General features: G+C 41.8%; 1 protein-coding gene across 1 annotated transcript; it reads right to left on the bottom strand.

The window, feature by feature from the left end:
• Positions 1-821: 821 nt before the first annotated feature.
• On the bottom strand, positions 822-7939 carry LOC306765636 (GTPase IMAP family member 8; the record flags this gene model as incomplete). The annotated part of the gene is made up of 5 exons (XM_079253119.1): positions 822-1561; positions 3269-3928; positions 4066-4776; positions 7061-7744; positions 7915-7939. The coding sequence occupies 5 exons, from the start codon at positions 7937-7939 to the stop codon at positions 822-824; spliced, it is 2820 nt and encodes a 939-aa protein (XP_079109245.1).
• Between the last annotated feature and the right edge of the window lie 12231 nt (positions 7940-20170).

Raw genomic sequence — 20170 nt, 5'->3', positions numbered from 1 at the left:
TTCTGTCATCCAAACCAACAGAGGAAGCTGGGGGTTAAAGGTGCAGACTATAAAGCCCTGTTTAAAATTAAATTAATTAAAATAACAGAGAGCTCTGAGTTCACCTAAATCTACAGCTATGGTATGAAATGGAAACCAGTTATTACAATACTAATGTTATTGTTTTCCATGCAACCGAGTTACACAATCTTTTGCAAAAACTTTCTTTTAAACTGGAGGCTTTTAGTTGTGAGTTTATTTCAATGTTTTCTTATATAAAAGCTCATTACATAGGGAGTGTAAAGTTGAATTTTTCATGTCTCATATCTTCTCAGTGGGAGTTATTATTAAACCTGTATTTTGGTTTAAACTAATATAAATATAATTTGTCACTTAAATTTGATTTATACTAAAGTATGTTTCTTTTTGTTAATTTCCACAGATTAAATAGACTAAAATAAAGGTAAAAACTTACAATTATTCAAAGAAATTTCTGTTACCTTAAAACCTGAACAAAGAACCAAATAAAGACCCTTCTTTTTTTTTTAGTATAAAGCAAACTCAGATGTTTGGTCATATACCATTTTCTGGCTGTCTTATTCACTAAAATAATTTCTATTTATTTTTTAGACATCAAATTCTTCCAGCTTATTTCAAGTTACTGATATTTTCAGGCAAAAACTTCTGAAGTTGCAGAGAAGTAAAGGTTTATCTGTTGTACAACAGCTCCCTCTGGTGGACAAATAGTATAACCATTGTCACTTTTTACTTTTCTTGTGCACATAAATTGAATTAAACTGGAAAGAATAAAAAATGTGATTCTACTTTAATTCCTCCATCTTTCATTTCTGACTACCTGAATAAACATCAGAATTGTTTTTAGGTTTGTCTCTGAGTTCTTGTATGGCCTTCCAGCTGCTCTCCAGATTCTGCCTCAGCTCTGTCAAGTCACCCCTGATCTCCTCCAGGAGCTCCAGCTTGGAAAGCTTCCTGTCGATGGATAAAAGTACCTCTTCGTCTCCTGCCCCACTGTGGACAGTGTTCTGCTCTGCTGTGGAAGGGTCAGTTTCAGGGGACTGAAATGACCCCATGGTTTGTTCCCACACCTTCTCAAAGTACGAGTCAATGAAAGCTTCCAGTTCCTCCAGGTTGCTTTGGCCCCACTGGTCGATCAGTGCCTGCAGGTCTCCAGACTCAGAGAGCCTGAGGAGAGTCCGCTCTTTCAGTACCGGATGGCAGAGGGAATTCACGCTGACGACGTCCTCATCTGCGGGCCTCCTGGATTGTGTCTGACATGACAGCAGAAGCATCGTTTGATGTGAGAGCGAGTTGTTGTCAGTGCTGAGCCTCAGCTGGCTGTGAGGAGCCGGAAACCTGACTGGCAGATCAACAGTTTGCCACATCAGTCCTTGTTTCCCAGAGAAAATAGAAGCCATGTAAGACATGAAGCTCCTTCTGTCCGCAAAGCTGACTCTAGTCCGCCATCTGGCTCTGCTTGCAGGTAATGCCACAACTTGTGCAACATCTGACATTTCTGGGCCAGCAGGTGATGAGTGAGTCGTGGAAGTTGCTGACTCAGGCACTGTAAAGGAGATAAAGACACATGATATGGTTTTGTGTTATTTAAGCTTGTTTTTAAACAACTACCCCATTATAAATCTGATCTGTCCTGGACTGAGGTAGTTACATCAGCATCGACAACATGCAAAAGATCTCACTTGATCTCTTCTAATCTTACAGCGAATGGGTTACATATGGCCTTGTCTTGATGTTACTTTCTTTATTCTGATTAAAATGGAATTTAATAACATGACAAGGACTCTCTGCCAAAGACACACTTATTTTATTCATCAAATTGTATTCATGAGCACCGCCTCTGAAATATTAAAAGATCAGTCCAATAATTGCTCCAATAAGGGCTGCGTGGTGGCGGGGTGGTTGGCACTGCTGCCTCACAGCAAGAAAGTCTTAGAATAAGTTATAGAAAATTAAAGAATAAATGAATAATCTAAAGGACATTGAAGAACATGTTAAAGAACATTGATACACATTATACTTTGTTTATGTCACATGATGTACCACTCTGTTGGTCATTGGCACATGTGAATCACTCACCTGCACGAGTCATGACCAAAACTGTTCTGGTCATGAGGTCCGGTGTGTGAACAGTTTAGTGGGGAGGAGAGTCCAGTGAATTGTAGGGGATGGAAAAGTGATACGTGAGACCACCTCCCCTCTTCAGAAATGTTTCCTCCCGTTTAACATAGATTGCTTCCTCGATGCTTCTCTGAAATCACCTGTCATCTCTGTGCAAACTGTGGACATTACTGTCCTCGAGTTGTTTCATTCAGGCTGTACGTTTGCACTGAATAAAGTATTTAATTTGTGTAAATACATCAGACTTCCCAGTTATATGATTACATTTTATTATTGTGAGTTTTTTATGTTTCTTCGTATATAATTTATAGCACAATTAATATAAATGCCATCCCAAAAGAATTGTTTTATTATATCTTGCTATTAAAGTATTTTCTTATTTATGGTGCAGATTTTAAAAAAACTGTTTTCCAAAATATGCTCATAAGAATCCTTTGATTTTAATTAATCAAAAAGAAAATAATGCAACAAGCCTTTTGAACCTGGATGTGTCTCGTGTTCTCAAGTTCTCCTCTAGAGAATTACAAACATTTGTAAATCTTTAATTAGATTGTATAATTTCTGCAATGCATGAAAGCTTGTTAGACTTAAAAAGAGTCTTTGTACATAATTTACAAGACACATCTCATGATAATCTCTATTGGTTAATTTTTTATCCTGTTCACCTGTTTGTTTTGTTTTGTCAAAGTGCTTTTTATTCTTATGATGTGTACGTCTACTCTGATTTAAAACTTGAACGTTTGCATGACTGACCTAAATTTTTGGTTCCGTTTTCATTAGTCTGGACACAAAATCTGATAAGATTAAATCACTGAACAGTTGCATGGGTGTTTAGACTTTTTCCAGCTTCTGAACTATGACATTGAACATGTTTGAGAACCACAAAATCCTCCCTCAGTGTGTGTCAAATCTCGTTAAAACACCAAACTGAGGAAAGGATGCAGCTTGTGTGTGATATGCTGCATGTTAATTCTTTGTAGAAACAGGGAATATGGGGTGAAAATGAACTAGTTTCTTTCAGATGATCTGTTAGTTGATCATTTGCTCTTAAAATTGACCTGAAAACATTCATGAGTCCAGAATCAAGCAGAATTATAAGTGACAGAAACTCCCCCTGTTAGGTTTTACTCACAGTCATGGGACAGCTGATGTCTTCTGCTCGTTTGCTGCTTTAAATCCTTTCCACACAGTGTGACATCTGAACGCCGCTCCTCAACTGAACACACACTTTTCCACATGTGCTCACCTCTGTGAAGATCAGCCAGCCTTTGTGCAACCAGCATCTCCTCCACCAGATCAAGCAGATCCCTGACCTGACCACCATGGCCACTGTTTTTATTATCCAGAACATGATATCTGTTCCCACACTGCTCAACAAGCCTCTGCAGCGGCTCTCCTCCACTCTCAATGCGCTGCTCAAGGCTTGTGTCTCCCAGCCAGTCGCCGTAGCTGAACAAGACCATGGCTCTGCTCCACAGCTGGCCTCCTCCAGCCTCCAGCTGCTTCTCCAAAGCCTCCCTGTGGACATCTTTGAATGAGGAGCTTATATTGACTACCAGGAGGAAAGCTGAGTGTGTGGTTTGGAGGTCAGAGGTCACAGGGAAGCAGCCTGGTGTGTCTACCACAGTCAGCATCTTGTCGGTGATCTTGCCTCGTGTTTCAGTGCAGGAGGTGGTTTGTGTGTCTGTATCGAAGCTCTCTCTGCTGAGGATGGTGTTCCCACAGGAGCTTTTGCCAACTTTCCTGCCACCGACAAGTACGATTCTCAACTCTGGCAGAGGGCTGAGCATCGCTGTCAGAGAAGAAGAAGTTTTATCAAATTATCAGACAATCTTCGCTCAGCATTTCAGTGGCTAAATTACTGTTTGATGGACTAAATCAGAGATACAATATCAGTGTGATGCTGTTTACCAAATGAACCCAACTCACCCAGCTGAGACCTCGCCATCTGCCTCTTTTCCTCCTTCTTCATCTGCCTTCTTCTGGCTCTTTCTGTCTCTTCTTTCATCGTCCTCTCCAGCTCCTCCAGCACTTTTCTGTCTATCTCATAATGCCAGCCACCATTACACCCAGCCATCATTTCCTCAATCTTCCCGATCAGTTCTCTGACCTGGAATCCATCTCCTCTAGTTTTACTGTTCAGAACGTGGTACCTGTTGCAGCATTTCTCAACAAGCCAGCGCAGAGGCTCCCCCTCGCTCTCAATGTACTGCTCAGTCATGGTTCCTCCCAGCCAGTCGCCGAAACTGAACAGTAAGATGACACGACTCCAGATGTGTTCACTGATGAGCTCGAGGTGCTCCTGCACTGCTCTCCTGTAGGTTTCTGGGAACGCTCGGTCCACACGGATCACCAGCAGGAAGACATGAGGCCCCGGAGGACAGCGGGACAAACTCAGCACCATCTCTCTCTGATCGAAGCGTGAACTCTCATCACAGAAGTAGTTCATCCACCAGCCTGGTGTGTCCACCACTGTCACCTGCCTCCCAAACACCACTTCTTCTCCTACCCAACACTGAGCTGTTCTCTGGAGTTCCTGGCCGCTTTCTCTACACAGGATCGTGTTCAGAGCTGAAGTCTTTCCTGAACCCTTTGCTCCAAGCAGCACAATGCGGATACTGGTAACTGGCTTTAGGTGCTCTGAAGAAAAAGAGGAAAAAGTGGGTTGTTAGAGTTCATTGTGATTTCTGTTCAAGATATTTTCATATTTCCATTTTATCTTTTCAGGCAACCAAGCCTCTAGAGGAGGAAGTTACAGGAACAGTTGTTGGTTGTTGCTGATTTTTCTTGACAACAGCTACATGTGAAGATTAATGACAGGCTCATGAAGCTGGAGCAGCAGGGAGTTTGTTTTCCTCGCAGCCCAAACAAGGTAGATTTGTAGTTTTAAAGAAGAAAGACAAAGAGATTGTTTCATTCTTTCATGCATTCATTCATTATCTGAACCACTTAATCTGATCAAGTGTCGTGGGGGAGCTGGAGCCCATCCCAGCAGCCTTTGGGCGAGAGGCAGGGTACACCCTGGACAGGTTGCCAGTCCATAACAGAGCTGGATTGTTTCCTACCTGCTGTAAATGTTTTTGGAAACACTGTAAAACTATTTAAAAAGCTTTATTTCTTTTCTGCCACACAGATGAAGCAAGTCACTTTTACATGTTCTATCAGTACTGATGTACTGGAGAGACCATTTGTTGTTGTGCTAGCCCTTAAAACATATGTAAAACTGCAGTTGGCTATGCACTCTTCCCTATCCTGTGATGGTATTAATTATTTTTCACTTCATATTATTCCTAACTATGACAGTCCCATTGTGCAAAGAAAAAACTTCGGACACCAAAGATCATCTGCTCTAATGCAGTTAAAGTTTTCCAACTTTTTCTTATGTGTAGTATTTAAACATTTCCATAATATATTCTGTTAATGCACAACATAATAATTCAGCTCTACAGACAAGTGAAAAACATTTCCCTTGCTCAGACTATCTTACCAGACCCATAAATGTGCCTGGTATGACACTCGCATAATAAGTGCAAATAGAAATCAGTCTTTGTGCATGTTTACTTCCAGGCATTCTTGGGTCTTTACAGGTACCTACAAATTAGTGTCCGATGTCTCTATAGCAGTCGGAGGTGTTTTACTCTGAAAATCAGTTAAAAATCCTCTCTATTGAATGCTATCTACCTCAGAAACAAACCAGAACAACTCAATGGAAGTTTTACCATATCATTTAGTGGAAATAAGGCTACAGTTGGGTTGGTGCCAGTCACCGAGGCATCTTAGTCATGCTTATAATTATAAATACATAAGCTGCTGCTAGCCTTACCCTGGATAAGAATGCCTTCTGTCTGTAGAAACACCTTAAGAATAAAACTATTAAATGGTATCTGCATAAAAATCACTTTAAATGATCCCCAACCTACAGTTCTACAGTCATTTGGCAGCAGCTTTCATCCAAACATACATCTGACTTACATCTGAGAAGTGATCAGTCAATTAACCTAACATGAATGTTTTTGGACCTTAATCTATTATTACAACCTTAATACCTTAGATTTGGTCAGTATTATTAACATAATACTGACCAAATATAAAGTAACTTAAAGGTGTGCTAAACAAACAGCAGTTCTCTGTGCTGGGTCTTTAAAGGGGTGCTATTATGGTATTTGGAGTTTTCTGAGCTTTCTACAGTGTTACATGTTGAATCCTCATCAGACATGTGAACGGCACTGTTTTTTATCACCTAAACGCATGTTTGAGTTTGAGTTTGAGTTCCAGCACTCTCCCCATTCGGTTTCCATGGCGACGAAAAACACATCATTTTAGAGAGTTTTTTTCTACTTGGAAATCCTTGTGACGTCCCGGGGGATAAGGTTCGGTGATTGGTTACCTTCTACTGGTTAACAAGGGCATGTACAAATACATCAGGTGGGTGGAAAACGTGGGATAAAGTTATTTCCAACGATGGCTGGTGAGTTTACCAAAGAGAGACGTCCTGCTGCATTCCTTGCTGTGGGTTGCTGTTTTCCACTTCGTTTTCAGGGTCTGATTCAGGTTCCAACATGTAGGGCTGTATGCTATGTGTTGACATTGTATTTTGTTTTCTTATTGAGTTCATATTAGCCGAATCCTTCTGTTTATGAGATGTTACAATGACGGCGAAAGCAGTTGCGGTGCGCGCTCCCGATTTAGTGCAGTGGTGGGGGGCGGGGCTTAATGCGGAAGAGTCTCAATCCACTCGTTTTGCCCACAGGCTGATCTGACAGCCTACGGAGAGGGTCGGTCTGAAGTAAATAAAGCGATTTGTGACAATAACTTGATCAATCCCAGCCCTCCTGGTCTCAGAAATAAAAATGAATTAGCCTGAAATGCTAATAATAGTTCCACTTTAATGAGACGGAGTAGTGGGGCTCATCTTTTTACTCACCTCTCATCAGGGATCTGTGCTGTTTCATTCTTATGAATCTCCTCTGAGCCCTTTCCTCCACCCCCCTCTTTTCTTCTGCAACTGTCAGCAAAATGTTTTCCTGCATCTCAAACACTTTGTTTCCGTTTCCTGCAACAAGTTTCTGTATCTTTACCAGCAGCTCTCTGACGTCTGCGTCATCATTCAAGACAACACTGTGACACCTTTGGCTGCACTTCTCAGTCAGCCAGCGGAGAGCCTTTCCTCCTCTCTCCACACACTCTTCTTTCCTGTATTCAAATCTATAGGTAGAGGTGAAAACAACCATGCAGTGACTCCACACTTTGTCACCCAGCAGGGCCACATGCTCTTCCACAGCTCTCCGGCGCCTCTCTGAGAAGGCCGAGCTCGCCTTGACTGTGATCAGAAACACATGAGGGCCTGGTGAGCAAAGAGAGACGCTGCTGAGGATCTCTCTCCTGACCAGATTTGATGTTTCCTGAGCGCTGAAGTCGCACCACCAGCCGGGAGTGTCCACCACTGTGAGCCAGCGTCTGGCCACCACACCCAGTCTCCTAGAGCAGGAGGTTCTCTCTTTGGTGACAAACTCCTCTTTGCCCAGGATTAAGTTCCCAACAGAGTTTTTTCCCGAGTTTCGGCCTCCAAGAAGCACAATATTTAACTGTGATGAACACCAGCTGTCCCCTAACAGAAACACAGCAAATTCTCCATCACAAACTCACCAATTCTAGGATACTTCAACACTCTAAATATGACTGATGGAACTTTTACAGTACGGGAAGTCATTATTTTCAAAACACATTTAAATAAGACAACAATAATGTGATTAAGAAGCATCTGATATAAAAACTTACATGCTGACAGGTCGCTGGCTGCCATTTCAAACTCGGTACCATCTAAGCACTAGATTTTCGAGCAAACATAGTTTATCTCATCCTTTTCCGTGTTCTTAACAAAGAGCGTGACAAGAGCTTGCTGCTGAAGGAGTGACAGCAGAGATTTCTGTTTTTATGTCTTTATGAGTCTGAAGGTCTTCTGTAATGAGTAAACAGACACATGCAGCGGACAGGAAGAGCCACACCTCTCAGTAGCAGGTTCACAGTCAGCTATGAAGCTCGTTTATCATTGACAAGGTATAGACAGACACGAGAGCAGGCATTATGTTCACTGCAAGAAGAACCGCGATGAAATACTAGAGATATAAAGAAAAAAAAGTTTACCCCTAAATGAAAAGGTAAACCTTCTGCTTTGTGCTTCTGGTTATGCCATTAGTTTTGATGTGAGTTGTCAGGTCAAAATGGTTTGAACAACATGGTACCATGGAATTGCTTGTGTAATTTTGCCATTTCTTAACATTTTGCATGAAAATTACACTGATTGATAGATGAGATAGATCATTTCTTGATCCCAAAGGAAAACTGGAAATTTATTTATGCACAATTCTGACTTGTTCCCTTCTTAAAATATTACCAAAAAGTGAGGTTACATGTGTATAGAACACTGTCTCAACCCTTTATAGTGCATGACATGCAAATACATGCATACAGTAAAAAAAAAAAAGCTTACTGATGACATATGACATGTCTTGGCATGTTATTATTATTCTCCTTCAGTGTACTCTACTAGGCAAGCAAGTTTATTTGTATAGCACCTCTCACATTCCAGACAATTCAAAGTGCTTTTCATAAAACATTAAAAGCATTACAGATGGTGTAAAGAAGCAAAAACCCAAACCAGAAATAGCAAAAATGAACAGAATGGACAAAATGAAGAGGACTCTTAGCTGGTGGTCCTTGGAGAGGCAAAAACATGTTTTGTTTTGTTTTGTTTTGTTTTTTAAAAGGAAACAAAGAACATTTTCCAAACCAAAATGATGACCCTATCATTCCAGATTATTCCAAAACCTGATGCAGATTCATGTTAGTACGGTACAGAAAGAAGCAAGCATACTAACTGAGATGTAGTGTTAGCTATAAGCTCTTCCAAAGACAGCATATCCGACAAGGGTGCGCATTAAAACTGCATCTATTGAACCCAGAATACAGGACATAGTTGCCACAGAATGGCTCCATCTGTTGCGAGACATAATACAGATTAACTTTGTCGCCTCTTGAATTTAATGCAATTGTTCTTTTTTGTCTCTCTTGCTTTATCCATTTCAATAAATGCAGTGACTCTGAGTTCTTCTGATTATTTTATGTGCAGTACTCCCTCAACAAATAGTCTTGCTACAACTCCCAGAATACCATCTCAACATGATCGGGTTCCCTGTCCTTCCTCCCTGGAGGCTTTTTTTCTCCAAACATTCATAAAGTGAAATGAAAGATAAACAAAACACCTGAACATAAAAGCAAATGCTCAAATATCCAATGAGAGCTTAACTATATTTTTCAAGTACAATCAAAATCATTTTTATATTCTGCCTCCTCAGCTAAGGAGGATGTTATATCTACAACTCTGTCACATACCCAAGCCTTGCAGTCATGACAATGTATGACTGTATGGATCAATTACCAAGCAAAATCACCTTTAAAGAGCATTTCGGAACAACACCAAGTGATTTTCAACTATAGATTTCCACCTAACTTGCTCTTGCTGTACTAACAATGCATCATCAGTCTTGCAAAACAAGTATGGCATAATCAATTTAAAGTGGATATTATGTGAAAGCCACAATGTCATACACAACATCCATGTCACATGCTGTCCTCCTTTACTTACAGCTGAGGAAATAATCCTTCAAACTACAATCACCAAACAAAGATTGAGGGTTATGACACTATGCATAATCATATGCTCTTTTTTCCAACTAGGGATGCTTTGTTATATTTGTTTTAACAGTGTTACGTGTGGAGAGACTCATGACTGTGAGGCTTCCTTGTGACTCACCATGCCCAACAACCTACTGTCTCCAAATTTCCATCAAATACCATTAAGTAAAGACAGCAGACCACACGTGACAGCGTCATTATCAGATCTAAGACCCATAAAAGTGTGGCGCGCACAGGCGAGCACTGAGTTATTTTCACTTAATACCTGTGAGAAACAATATCACCTCTATTAAGTCTATCAAGCAGTGACAATTTGTCATTAAACATACTGCTGCCTACCTGCATATTGTACCGATGGTGGTGCTTGCTGCCCATTATGAGCAACTTTTGTTTTGTTTTATCGAAGTATAAATTAGTTAAATTCTACACCCACTACAAACAGCTGACCTGTTTGTCTGTTTTATAAACTCACAATTCTTAACTCTGCTTCCCTACACCCTGAAACTGCAATGTTTTCTGACATCTCGTGGTATGACTGAAATCAGAGTTATAAAGGGTCAAGAATACAGGAAGTCTTTGCATTGTTGCTTGCAACAATTTGAGAGAACAGCTACCTTTTGTCACACATACTGAGGTCTCCTTGCGAGGGAATGTGTGATCCAAGTTGCCCGTGTACATCTCAGCAGGAAAGATGCATAGTGTTGAAAAGATCCCACTACTTCAACAGTATAGGCTTTCATCCTTCCTGAACACACCCTGCCTCACGCTGCAGTGATAGCAAGGTGAAGAATGTTGCATTGTTCATGTCAGAGGACATGGGCGGGGTTGCATCATGCTCAAAATGTGACTTTTATTTAGGAAATTGCCTTGCAAAATTGCAAACAAATTACTTAAATCAGTGGAAAGTCTGGAATTTTGAGGACCCCTGATGTGACACCCTGAGGCAGTATTGTTGCCCAAATAATAACTGGGGGTGTGCATGAAAGAAAGCAAGCAGACCAGGAGGGAGCTCCCCTGCCCACACTGTAACACCGTCACCACCAAAAACTCGCCTGGTGACAACAGTGGCTGATGCATAGCGCTCTCCCTGACGTCTCCAACATCATTGCCGGCCATCATTTCTGCTCAGTGTGAATCGACTTTGTAAGGTTTTAACCTTAGGGAGTGCAGAATGGCGACGTCCCCTCAGGTGCACAGCCAAAGGAAGAAGAGGAGGAAGAACCACGGGACATCAAAATTGGCAGAACTCGGTTTCTTTTTACTTAGATTTCTTTTCAGTTTCACATGCACAGACACCTTTCCCCCTTTTGTTTTCAATTCACATTCCTCCACCAGTATATATAGGCGAGAACCATATTCATTAATGCCCAACACAGGGGCGTAGTCACAAGTACAAATCTTGAAAACATACAATACAGCTTAACTCTAAACACCACTAGAAAAAGACTAAATTACCTCACACCTTATCCTTTTACTTTAATAATCAAAACAAGAAATACTAATCAACACAAATAAAGATTAACTACTTCTTTCCCAATTCCCCCCCCCCCCCCCCCCCCCCCCCCCCCCCCTCTTCTCAGGCCATTTGGTTTGTGCCAACCAACTAATTAAGCACACCAGGCCCTTGTCAGCAACATTCATGGGCGCGCCTCCATGACACTGCTGATCTCCAAGATCACCTCAGAGAGATAGAGAGAGAGAGAGAGAGAGGTTAGAAGCCAACCAAAACATATACAGAAAACAAACCAAATTAATGCATCGTTCAACTAAATAGGATCCATCTTTAGTGAACAAATACATCAACAGAAACAAAGAAATAAAGGGATATGTACATGTCCGAGTGACAAAACAGCACCTGATTAGTGAGGGGATGCCTGCATCTTCCTCACATTTCCCTCCCCTTCGGAAGGCTCCAGGTTCTCCTGGCGGGAAAGGAAGTCTGCCACTGTGTTCTGCTTCCCTGGCACATGTTGAATGCAGAACCTATAAGGCTGTAGAGATAGGAACCATCTTGTGATGCGGCTGTTAGTGTCTTTCATTGACTCCAGCCACTGGAGAGCCCTCTGGTCAGTTTCAAGAGTAAACTCCCTTCCCAACAGATAGTATTTGAAAGAGTCAATCGTCCATTTCAAGGCAAGGCATTCCAGTTCAACTGTTGAGTATCTGGTCTCCCGTGGGAACAATTTCCGACTGACATAAGCCACAGGCTTCCTGTCCTCTCCTTCTCCCTGGAGTAGAACTCCGCCAATGCCCCTGCGAGATGCATCTGTCTGGACTGTAAATGGCAGATTGAAGTTTGGACTCTGTAATACTGGCTCTTGGCACAAAGCTGCCTTCAAATCCTGGAAAGCTCTCTCCTGGTCCTCTTCCCAGACAATCTTTGTCTTTGTTGCCCTGGTTAGATCTGAAAGTGGTGCAGCACGTGCAGAGAAGTTCTTAATAAACCTCCTGTACCATCCAACTAAGCCCAAAAAAGACTTAACCTGTCTCCTGGTTGTTGGTCGCTCGCTGGCTCTGACAGCTTCTACTTTATCCTTCACCGGCTTAATTATGCCACTTCCCATGATGTGGCCCAGATATTGAAGCTCATGCTTTGCCAATGCACATTTCTTGGGGTTTATTGAGATGTAGTGTTAGCTATAAGCTATAAGCTCTTCCAAAGACAGCATATCCGACAAGGGTGCGCATTAAAACTGCATCTATTGAACCCAGAATACAGGACATAGTTGCCACAGAATGGCTCCATCTGTTGCGAGACATAATACAGATTAACTTTGTCGCCTCTTGAATTTAATGCAATTGTTCTTTTTTGTCTCTCTTGCTTTATCCATTTCAATAAATACAGTGACTGAGTTCTTCTGATTATTTTATGTGCAGTACTCCCTCAACAAATAAAGTCTTGCTACAACTCCCAGAATACCATCTCAACATGATCGGGTTCCCTGTCCTTCCTCCCTGGAGGCTTTTTTTCTCCAAACATTCAAAAAGTGAAATGAAAGATAAACAAAACACCTGAACATAAAAGCAAATGCTCAAATATCCAATGAGAGCTTAACTATATTTTTCAAGTACAATCAAAATCATTTTTATATTGTTCTGCCTCCTCAGCTAAGGAGGATGTTATATCTACAACTCTGTCACATACCCAAGCCTTGCAGTCATGACAATGTAGGACTGTATGGATCAATTACCAAGCAAAATCACCTTTAAGAGCATTTCGGAACAACACCAAGTGATTTTCAACTATAGATTTCCACCTAACTTGCTCTTGTTGTACTAACAATGCATCATCAGTCTTGCAAAACAAGTATGGCATAATTAATTTAAAGTGGATATTATGTGAAAGCCACAATGTCATACACAACATCCATGTCACATGCTGTCCTCCTTTACTTACAGCTGAGGAAATAATCCTTCAAACTACAATCACCAAACAAAGATTGAGGGTTATGACACTATGCATAATCATATGCTCTTTTTTCCAACTAGGGATGCTTTGTTATATTTGTTTTAACAGTGTTACGTGTGGAGAGACTCATGACTGTGAGGCTTCCTTGTGACTCACCATGCCCAACAACCTACTGTCTCCAAATTTCCATCAAATACCATTAAGTAAAGACAGCAGACCACACGTGACAGCGTCATTATCAGATCTAAGACCCATAAAAGTGTGGCGCGCACAGGCGAGCACTGAGTTATTTTCACTTAATACCTGTGAGAAACAATATCACCTCTATTAAGTCTATCAAGCAGTGACAATTTGTCATTAAACATACTGCTGCCTACCTGCATATTGTACCGATGGTGGTGCTTGCTGCCCATTATGAGCAACTTTTGTTTTGTTTTATCGAAGTATAAATTAGTTAAATTCTACACCCACTACAAACAGCTGACCTGTTTGTCTGTTTTATAAACTCACAATTCTTAACTCTGCTTCCCTACACCCTGAAACTGCAATGTTTTCTGACATCTCGTGGTATGACTGAAATCAGAGTTATAAAGGGTCAAGAATACAGGAAGTCTTTGCATTGTTGCTTGCAACAATTTGAGAGAACAGCTACCTTTTGTCACACATACTGAGGTCTCCTTGCGAGGGAATGTGTGATCCAGGTTGCCCGTGTACATCTCAGCAGGAAGGATGCATAGTGTTGAAAAGATCCCACTACTTCAACAGTATAGGCTTTCATCCTTCCTGAACACACCCTGCCTCACGCTGCAGTGATAGCAAGGTGAAGAATGTTGCATTGTTCATGTCAGAGGACATGGGCGGGGTTGCATCATGCTCAAAATGTGACTTTTATTTAGGAAATTGCCTTGCAAAATTGCAAACAAATTACTTAAATCAGTGGAAAGTCTGGAATTTTGAGGACCCCTGATGTGACACCCTGAGGCAGTATTGTTGCCCAAATAATAACTGGGGGTGTGCATGAAAGAAAGCAAGCAGACCAGGAGGGAGCTCCCCTGCCCACACTGTAACACCGTCACCACCAAAAGCTCGCCTGGTGACAACAGTGGCTGATGCATAGCGCTCTCCCTGACGTCTCCAACATCATTGCCGGCCATCATTTCTGCTCAGTGTGAATCGACTTTGTAAGGTTTTAACCTTAGGGAGTGCAGAATGGCGACGTCCCCTCAGGTGCACAGCCAAAGGAAGAAGAGGAGGAAGAACCACGGGACATCAAAATTGGCAGAACTCGGTTTCTTTTTACTTAGATTTCTTTTCAGTTTCACATGCACAGACACCTTTCCCCCTTTTGTTTTCAATTCACATTCCTCCACCAGTATATATAGGCGAGAACCATATTCATTAATGCCCAACACAGGGGCGTAGTCACAAGTACAAATCTTGAAAACATACAATACAGCTTAACTCTAAACACCACTAGAAAAAGACTAAATTACCTCACACCTTATCCTTTTACTTTAATAATCAAAACAAGAAATACTAATCAACACAAATAAAGATTAACTACTTCTTCCCCAATCTCCCCCCCCCCCCTCTTCTCAGGCCATTTGGTTTGTGCCAACCAACTAATTAAGCACACCAGGCCCTTGTCAGCAACATTCATGGGCGCGCCTCCATGACACTGCTGATCTCCAAGATCACCTCAGAGAGATAGAGAGAGAGAGAGAGAGAGGTTAGAAGCCAACCAAAACATATACAGAAAACAAACCAAATTAATGCATCGTTCAACTAAATAGGATCCATCTTTAGTGAACAAATACATCAACAGAAACAAAGAAATAAAGGGATATGTACATGTCCGAGTGACAAAACAGCACCTGATTAGTGAGGGGATGCCTGCATCTTCCTCACATTTCCCTCCCCTTCGGAAGGCTCCAGGTTCTCCTGGCGGGAAAGGAAGTCTGCCACTGTGTTCTGCTTCCCTGGCACATGTTGAATGCAGAACCTATAAGGCTGTAGAGATAGGAACCATCTTGTGATGCGGCTGTTAGTGTCTTTCATTGACTCCAGCCACTGGAGAGCCCTCTGGTCAGTTTCAAGAGTAAACTCCCTTCCCAACAGATAGTATTTGAAAGAGTCAATCGTCCATTTCAAGGCAAGGCATTCCAGTTCAACTGTTGAGTATCTGGTCTCCCGTGGGAACAATTTCCGACTGACATAAGCCACAGGCTTCCTGTCCTCTCCTTCTCCCTGGAGTAGAACTCCGCCAATGCCCCTGCGAGATGCATCTGTCTGGACTGTAAATGGCAGATTGAAGTTTGGACTCTGTAATACTGGCTCTTGGCACAAAGCTGCCTTCAAATCCTGGAAAGCTCTCTCCTGGTCCTCTTCCCAGACAATCTTTGTCTTTGTTGCCCTGGTTAGATCTGAAAGTGGTGCAGCACGTGCAGAGAAGTTCTTAATAAACCTCCTGTACCATCCAACTAAGCCCAAAAGAGACTTAACCTGTCTCCTGGTTGTTGGTCGCTCGCTGGCTCTGACAGCTTCTACTTTATCCTTCACCGGCTTAATTATGCCACTTCCCAGGATGTGGCCCAGATATTGAAGCTCATGCTTTGCCAATGCACATTTCTTGGGGTTTATTGAGATGTAGTGTTAGCTATAAGCTATAAGCTCTTCCAAAGACAGCATATCCGACAAGGGTGCGCATTAAAACTGCATCTATTGAACCCAGAATACAGGACATAGTTGCCACAGAATGGCTCCATCTGTTGCGAGACATAATACAGATTAACTTTGTCGCCTCTTGAATTTAATGCAATTGTTCTTTTTTGTCTCTCTTGCTTTATCCATTTCAATAAATACAGTGACTGAGTTCTTCTGATTATTTTATGTGCAGTACTCCCTCAACAAATAAAGTCTTGCTACAACTCCCAGAATACCATCTCAACATGATCGGGTTCCCTGTCCTTCCTCCCTGGAGGCTTTTTTTCTCCAAACATTCAAAAAGTGAAATGAAAGATAAACAAAACACCTGAACATAAAAGCAAATGCTCAAATATCCAATGAGAGCTTAACTATATTTTTCAAGTACAATCAAAATCATTTTTATATTGTTCTGCCTCCTCAGCTAAGGAGGATGTTATATCTACAACTCTGTCACATACCCAAGCCTTGCAGTCATGACAATGTATGACTGTATGGATCAATTACCAAGCAAAATCACCTTTAAAGAGCATTTCGGAACAACACCAAGTGATTTTCAACTATAGATTTCCACCTAACTTGCTCTTGTTGTACTAACAATGCATCATCAGTCTTGCAAAACAAGTATGGCATAATTAATTTAAAGTGGATATTATGTGAAAGCCACAATGTCAAACACAACATCCATGTCACATGCTGTCCTCCTTTACTTACAGCTGAGGAAATAATCCTTCAAACTATAATCACCAAACAAAGATTGAGGGTTATGACACTATGCATAATCATATGCTCTTTTTTCCAACTAGGGATGCTTTGTTATATTTGTTTTAACAGTGTTACGTGTGGAGAGACTCATGACTGTGAGGCTTCCTTGTGACTCACCATGCCCAACAACCTACTGTCTCCAAATTTCCATCAAATACCATTAAGTAAAGACAGCAGACCACACGTGACAGCGTCATTATCAGATCTAAGACCCATAAAAGTGTGGCGCGCACAGGCGAGCACTGAGTTATTTTCACTTAATACCTGTGAGAAACAATATCACCTCTATTAAGTCTATCAAGCAGTGACAATTTGTCATTAAACATACTGCTGCCTACCTGCATATTGTACCGATGGTGGTGCTTGCTGCCCATTATGAGCAACTTTTGTTTTGTTTTATCGAAGTATAAATTAGTTAAATTCTACACCCACTACAAACAGCTGACCTGTTTGTCTGTTTTATAAACTCACAATTCTTAACTCTGCTTCCCTACACCCTGAAACTGCAATGTTTTCTGACATCTCGTGGTATGACTGAAATCAGAGTTATAAAGGGTCAAGAATACAGGAAGTCTTTGCATTGTTGCTTGCAACAATTTGAGAGAACAGCTACCTTTTGTCACACATACTGAGGTCTCCTTGCGAGGGAATGTGTGATCCAAGTTGCCCGTGTACATCTCAGCAGGAAGGATGCATAGTGTTGAAAAGATCCCACTACTTCAACAGTATAGGCTTTCATCCTTCCTGAACACACCCTGCCTCACGCTGCAGTGATAGCAAGGTGAAGAATGTTGCATTGTTCATGTCAGAGGACATGGGCGGGGTTGCATCATGCTCAAAATGTGACTTTTATTTAGGAAATTGCCTTGCAAAATTGCAAACAAATTACTTAAATCAGTGGAAAGTCTGGAATTTTGAGGACCCCTGATGTGACACCCTGAGGCAGTATTGTTGCCCAAATAATAACTGGGGGTGTGCATGAAAGAAAGCAAGCAGACCAGGAGGGAGCTCCCCTGCCCACACTGTAACACCGTCACCACCAAAAGCTCGCCTGGTGACAACAGTGGCTGATGCATAGCGCTCTCCCTGACGTCTCCAACATCATTGCCGGCCATCATTTCTGCTCAGTGTGAATCGACTTTGTAAGGTTTTAACCTTAGGGAGTGCAGAATGGCGACGTCCCCTCAGGTGCACAGCCAAAGGAAGAAGAGGAGGAAGAACCACGGGACATCAAAATTGGCAGAACTCGGTTTCTTTTTACTTAGATTTCTTTTCAGTTTCACATGCACAGACACCTTTCCCCCTTTTGTTTTCAATTCACATTCCTCCACCAGTATATATAGGCGAGAACCATATTCATTAATGCCCAACACAGGGGCGTAGTCACAAGTACAAATCTTGAAAACATACAATACAGCTTAACTCTAAACACCACTAGAAAAAGACTAAATTACCTCACACCTTATCCTTTTACTTTAATAATCAAAACAAGAAATACTAATCAACACAAATAAAGATTAACTACTTCTTCCCCAATCTCCCCCCCCCCCCCCCCCCCCCCCTCTTCTCAGGCCATTTGGTTTGTGCCAACCAACTAATTAAGCACACCAGGCCCTTGTCAGCAACATTCATGGGCGCGCCTCCATGACACTGCTGATCTCCAAGATCACCTCAGAGAGATAGAGAGAGAGAGAGGTTAGAAGCCAACCAAAACATATACAGAAAACAAACCAAATTAATGCATCGTTCAACTAAATAGGATCCATCTTTAGTGAACAAATACATCAACAGAAACAAAGAAATAAAGGGATATGTACATGTCCGAGTGACAAAACAGCACCTGATTAGTGAGGGGATGCCTGCATCTTCCTCACATTTCCCTCCCCTTCGGAAGGCTCCAGGTTCTCCTGGCGGGAAAGGAAGTCTGCCACTGTGTTCTGCTTCCCTGGCACATGTTGAATGCAGAACCTATAAGGCTGTAGAGATAGGAACCATCTTGTGATGCGGCTGTTAGTGTCTTTCATTGACTCCAGCCACTGGAGAGCCCTCTGGTCAGTTTCAAGAGTAAACTCCCTTCCCAACAGATAGTATTTGAAAGAGTCAATCGTCCATTTCAAGGCAAGGCATTCCAGTTCAACTGTTGAGTATCTGGTCTCCCGTGGGAACAATTTCCGACTGACATAAGCCACAGGCTTCCTGTCCTCTGCTTCTCCCTGGAGTAGAACTCCGCCAATGCCCCTGCGAGATGCATCTGTCTGGACTGTAAATGGCAGATTGAAGTTTGGACTCTGTAATACTGGCTCTTGGCACAAAGCTGCCTTCAAATCAGCTGCCTCCAGAATGGCTCCATCTGTTGCGAGACATAATACAGATTAACTTTGTCGCCTCTTGAATTTAATGCAATTGTTCTTTTTTGTCTCTCTTGCTTTATCCATTTCAATAAATACAGTGACTCTGAGTTCTTCTGATTATTTTATGTGCAGTACTCCCTCAACAAATAAAGTCTTGCTACAACTCCCAGAATACCATCTCAACATGATCGGGTTCCCTGTCCTTCCTCCCCGGAGGCTTTTTTTCTCCAAACATTCAAAAAGTGAAATGAAAGATAAACAAAACACCTGAACATAAAAGCAAATGCTCAAATATCCAATGAGAGCTTAACTATATTTTTCAAGTACAATCAAAATCATTTTTATATTGTTCTGCCTCCTCAGCTAAGGAGGATGTTATATCTACAACTCTGTCACATACCCAAGCCTTGCAGTCATGACAATGTATGACTGGATCAATTACCAAGCAAAATCACCTTTAAAGAGCATTTCGGAACAACACCAAGTGATTTTCAACTATAGATTTCCACCTAACTTGCTCTTGTTGTACTAACAATGCATCATCAGTCTTGCAAAACAAGTATGGCATAATTAATTTAAAGTGGATATTATGTGAAAGCCACAATGTCATACACAACATCCATGTCACATGCTGTCCTCCTTTACTTACAGCTGAGGAAATAATCCTTCAAACTACAATCACCAAACAAAGATTGAGGGTTATGACACTATGCATAATCATATGCTCTTTTTTCCAACTAGGGATGCTTTGTTATATTTGTTTTAACAGTGTTACGTGTGGAGAGACTCATGACTGTGAGGCTTCCTTGTGACTCACCATGCCCAACAACCTACTGTCTCCAAATTTCCATCAAATACCATTAACCAAAAGGTAGCTGTTCTTTCATCAGAGAACAGCACTGAGGCCCACTGGTTCCTCGTCCAGCGTAAATGCTCCCTGGCCCATGCAAGACGATGCCTGTGCCTGGTGGTGTGGTCAGGTACCCGTGCAGGTCATCTAGCACGCAGACCACGCTGATGGAAACGGTTTGGAATGGTCTGACGTGACACTTGGGTGCCTCTCACCTCTCTTAAACGTGCCTGGAGTTGAGTGGCATTCATCATCCGGTTT

Source organism: Telmatherina bonti (genome assembly GCF_933228915.1).
Source record: "Telmatherina bonti genome assembly, chromosome: 14".
In the NCBI taxonomy this organism is placed as follows: Eukaryota; Metazoa; Chordata; class Actinopteri; order Atheriniformes; family Telmatherinidae; genus Telmatherina; species Telmatherina bonti.
Note: the sequence above shows the minus strand (reverse complement) of the source record. Positions and strands in the feature narration are given on the sequence as shown.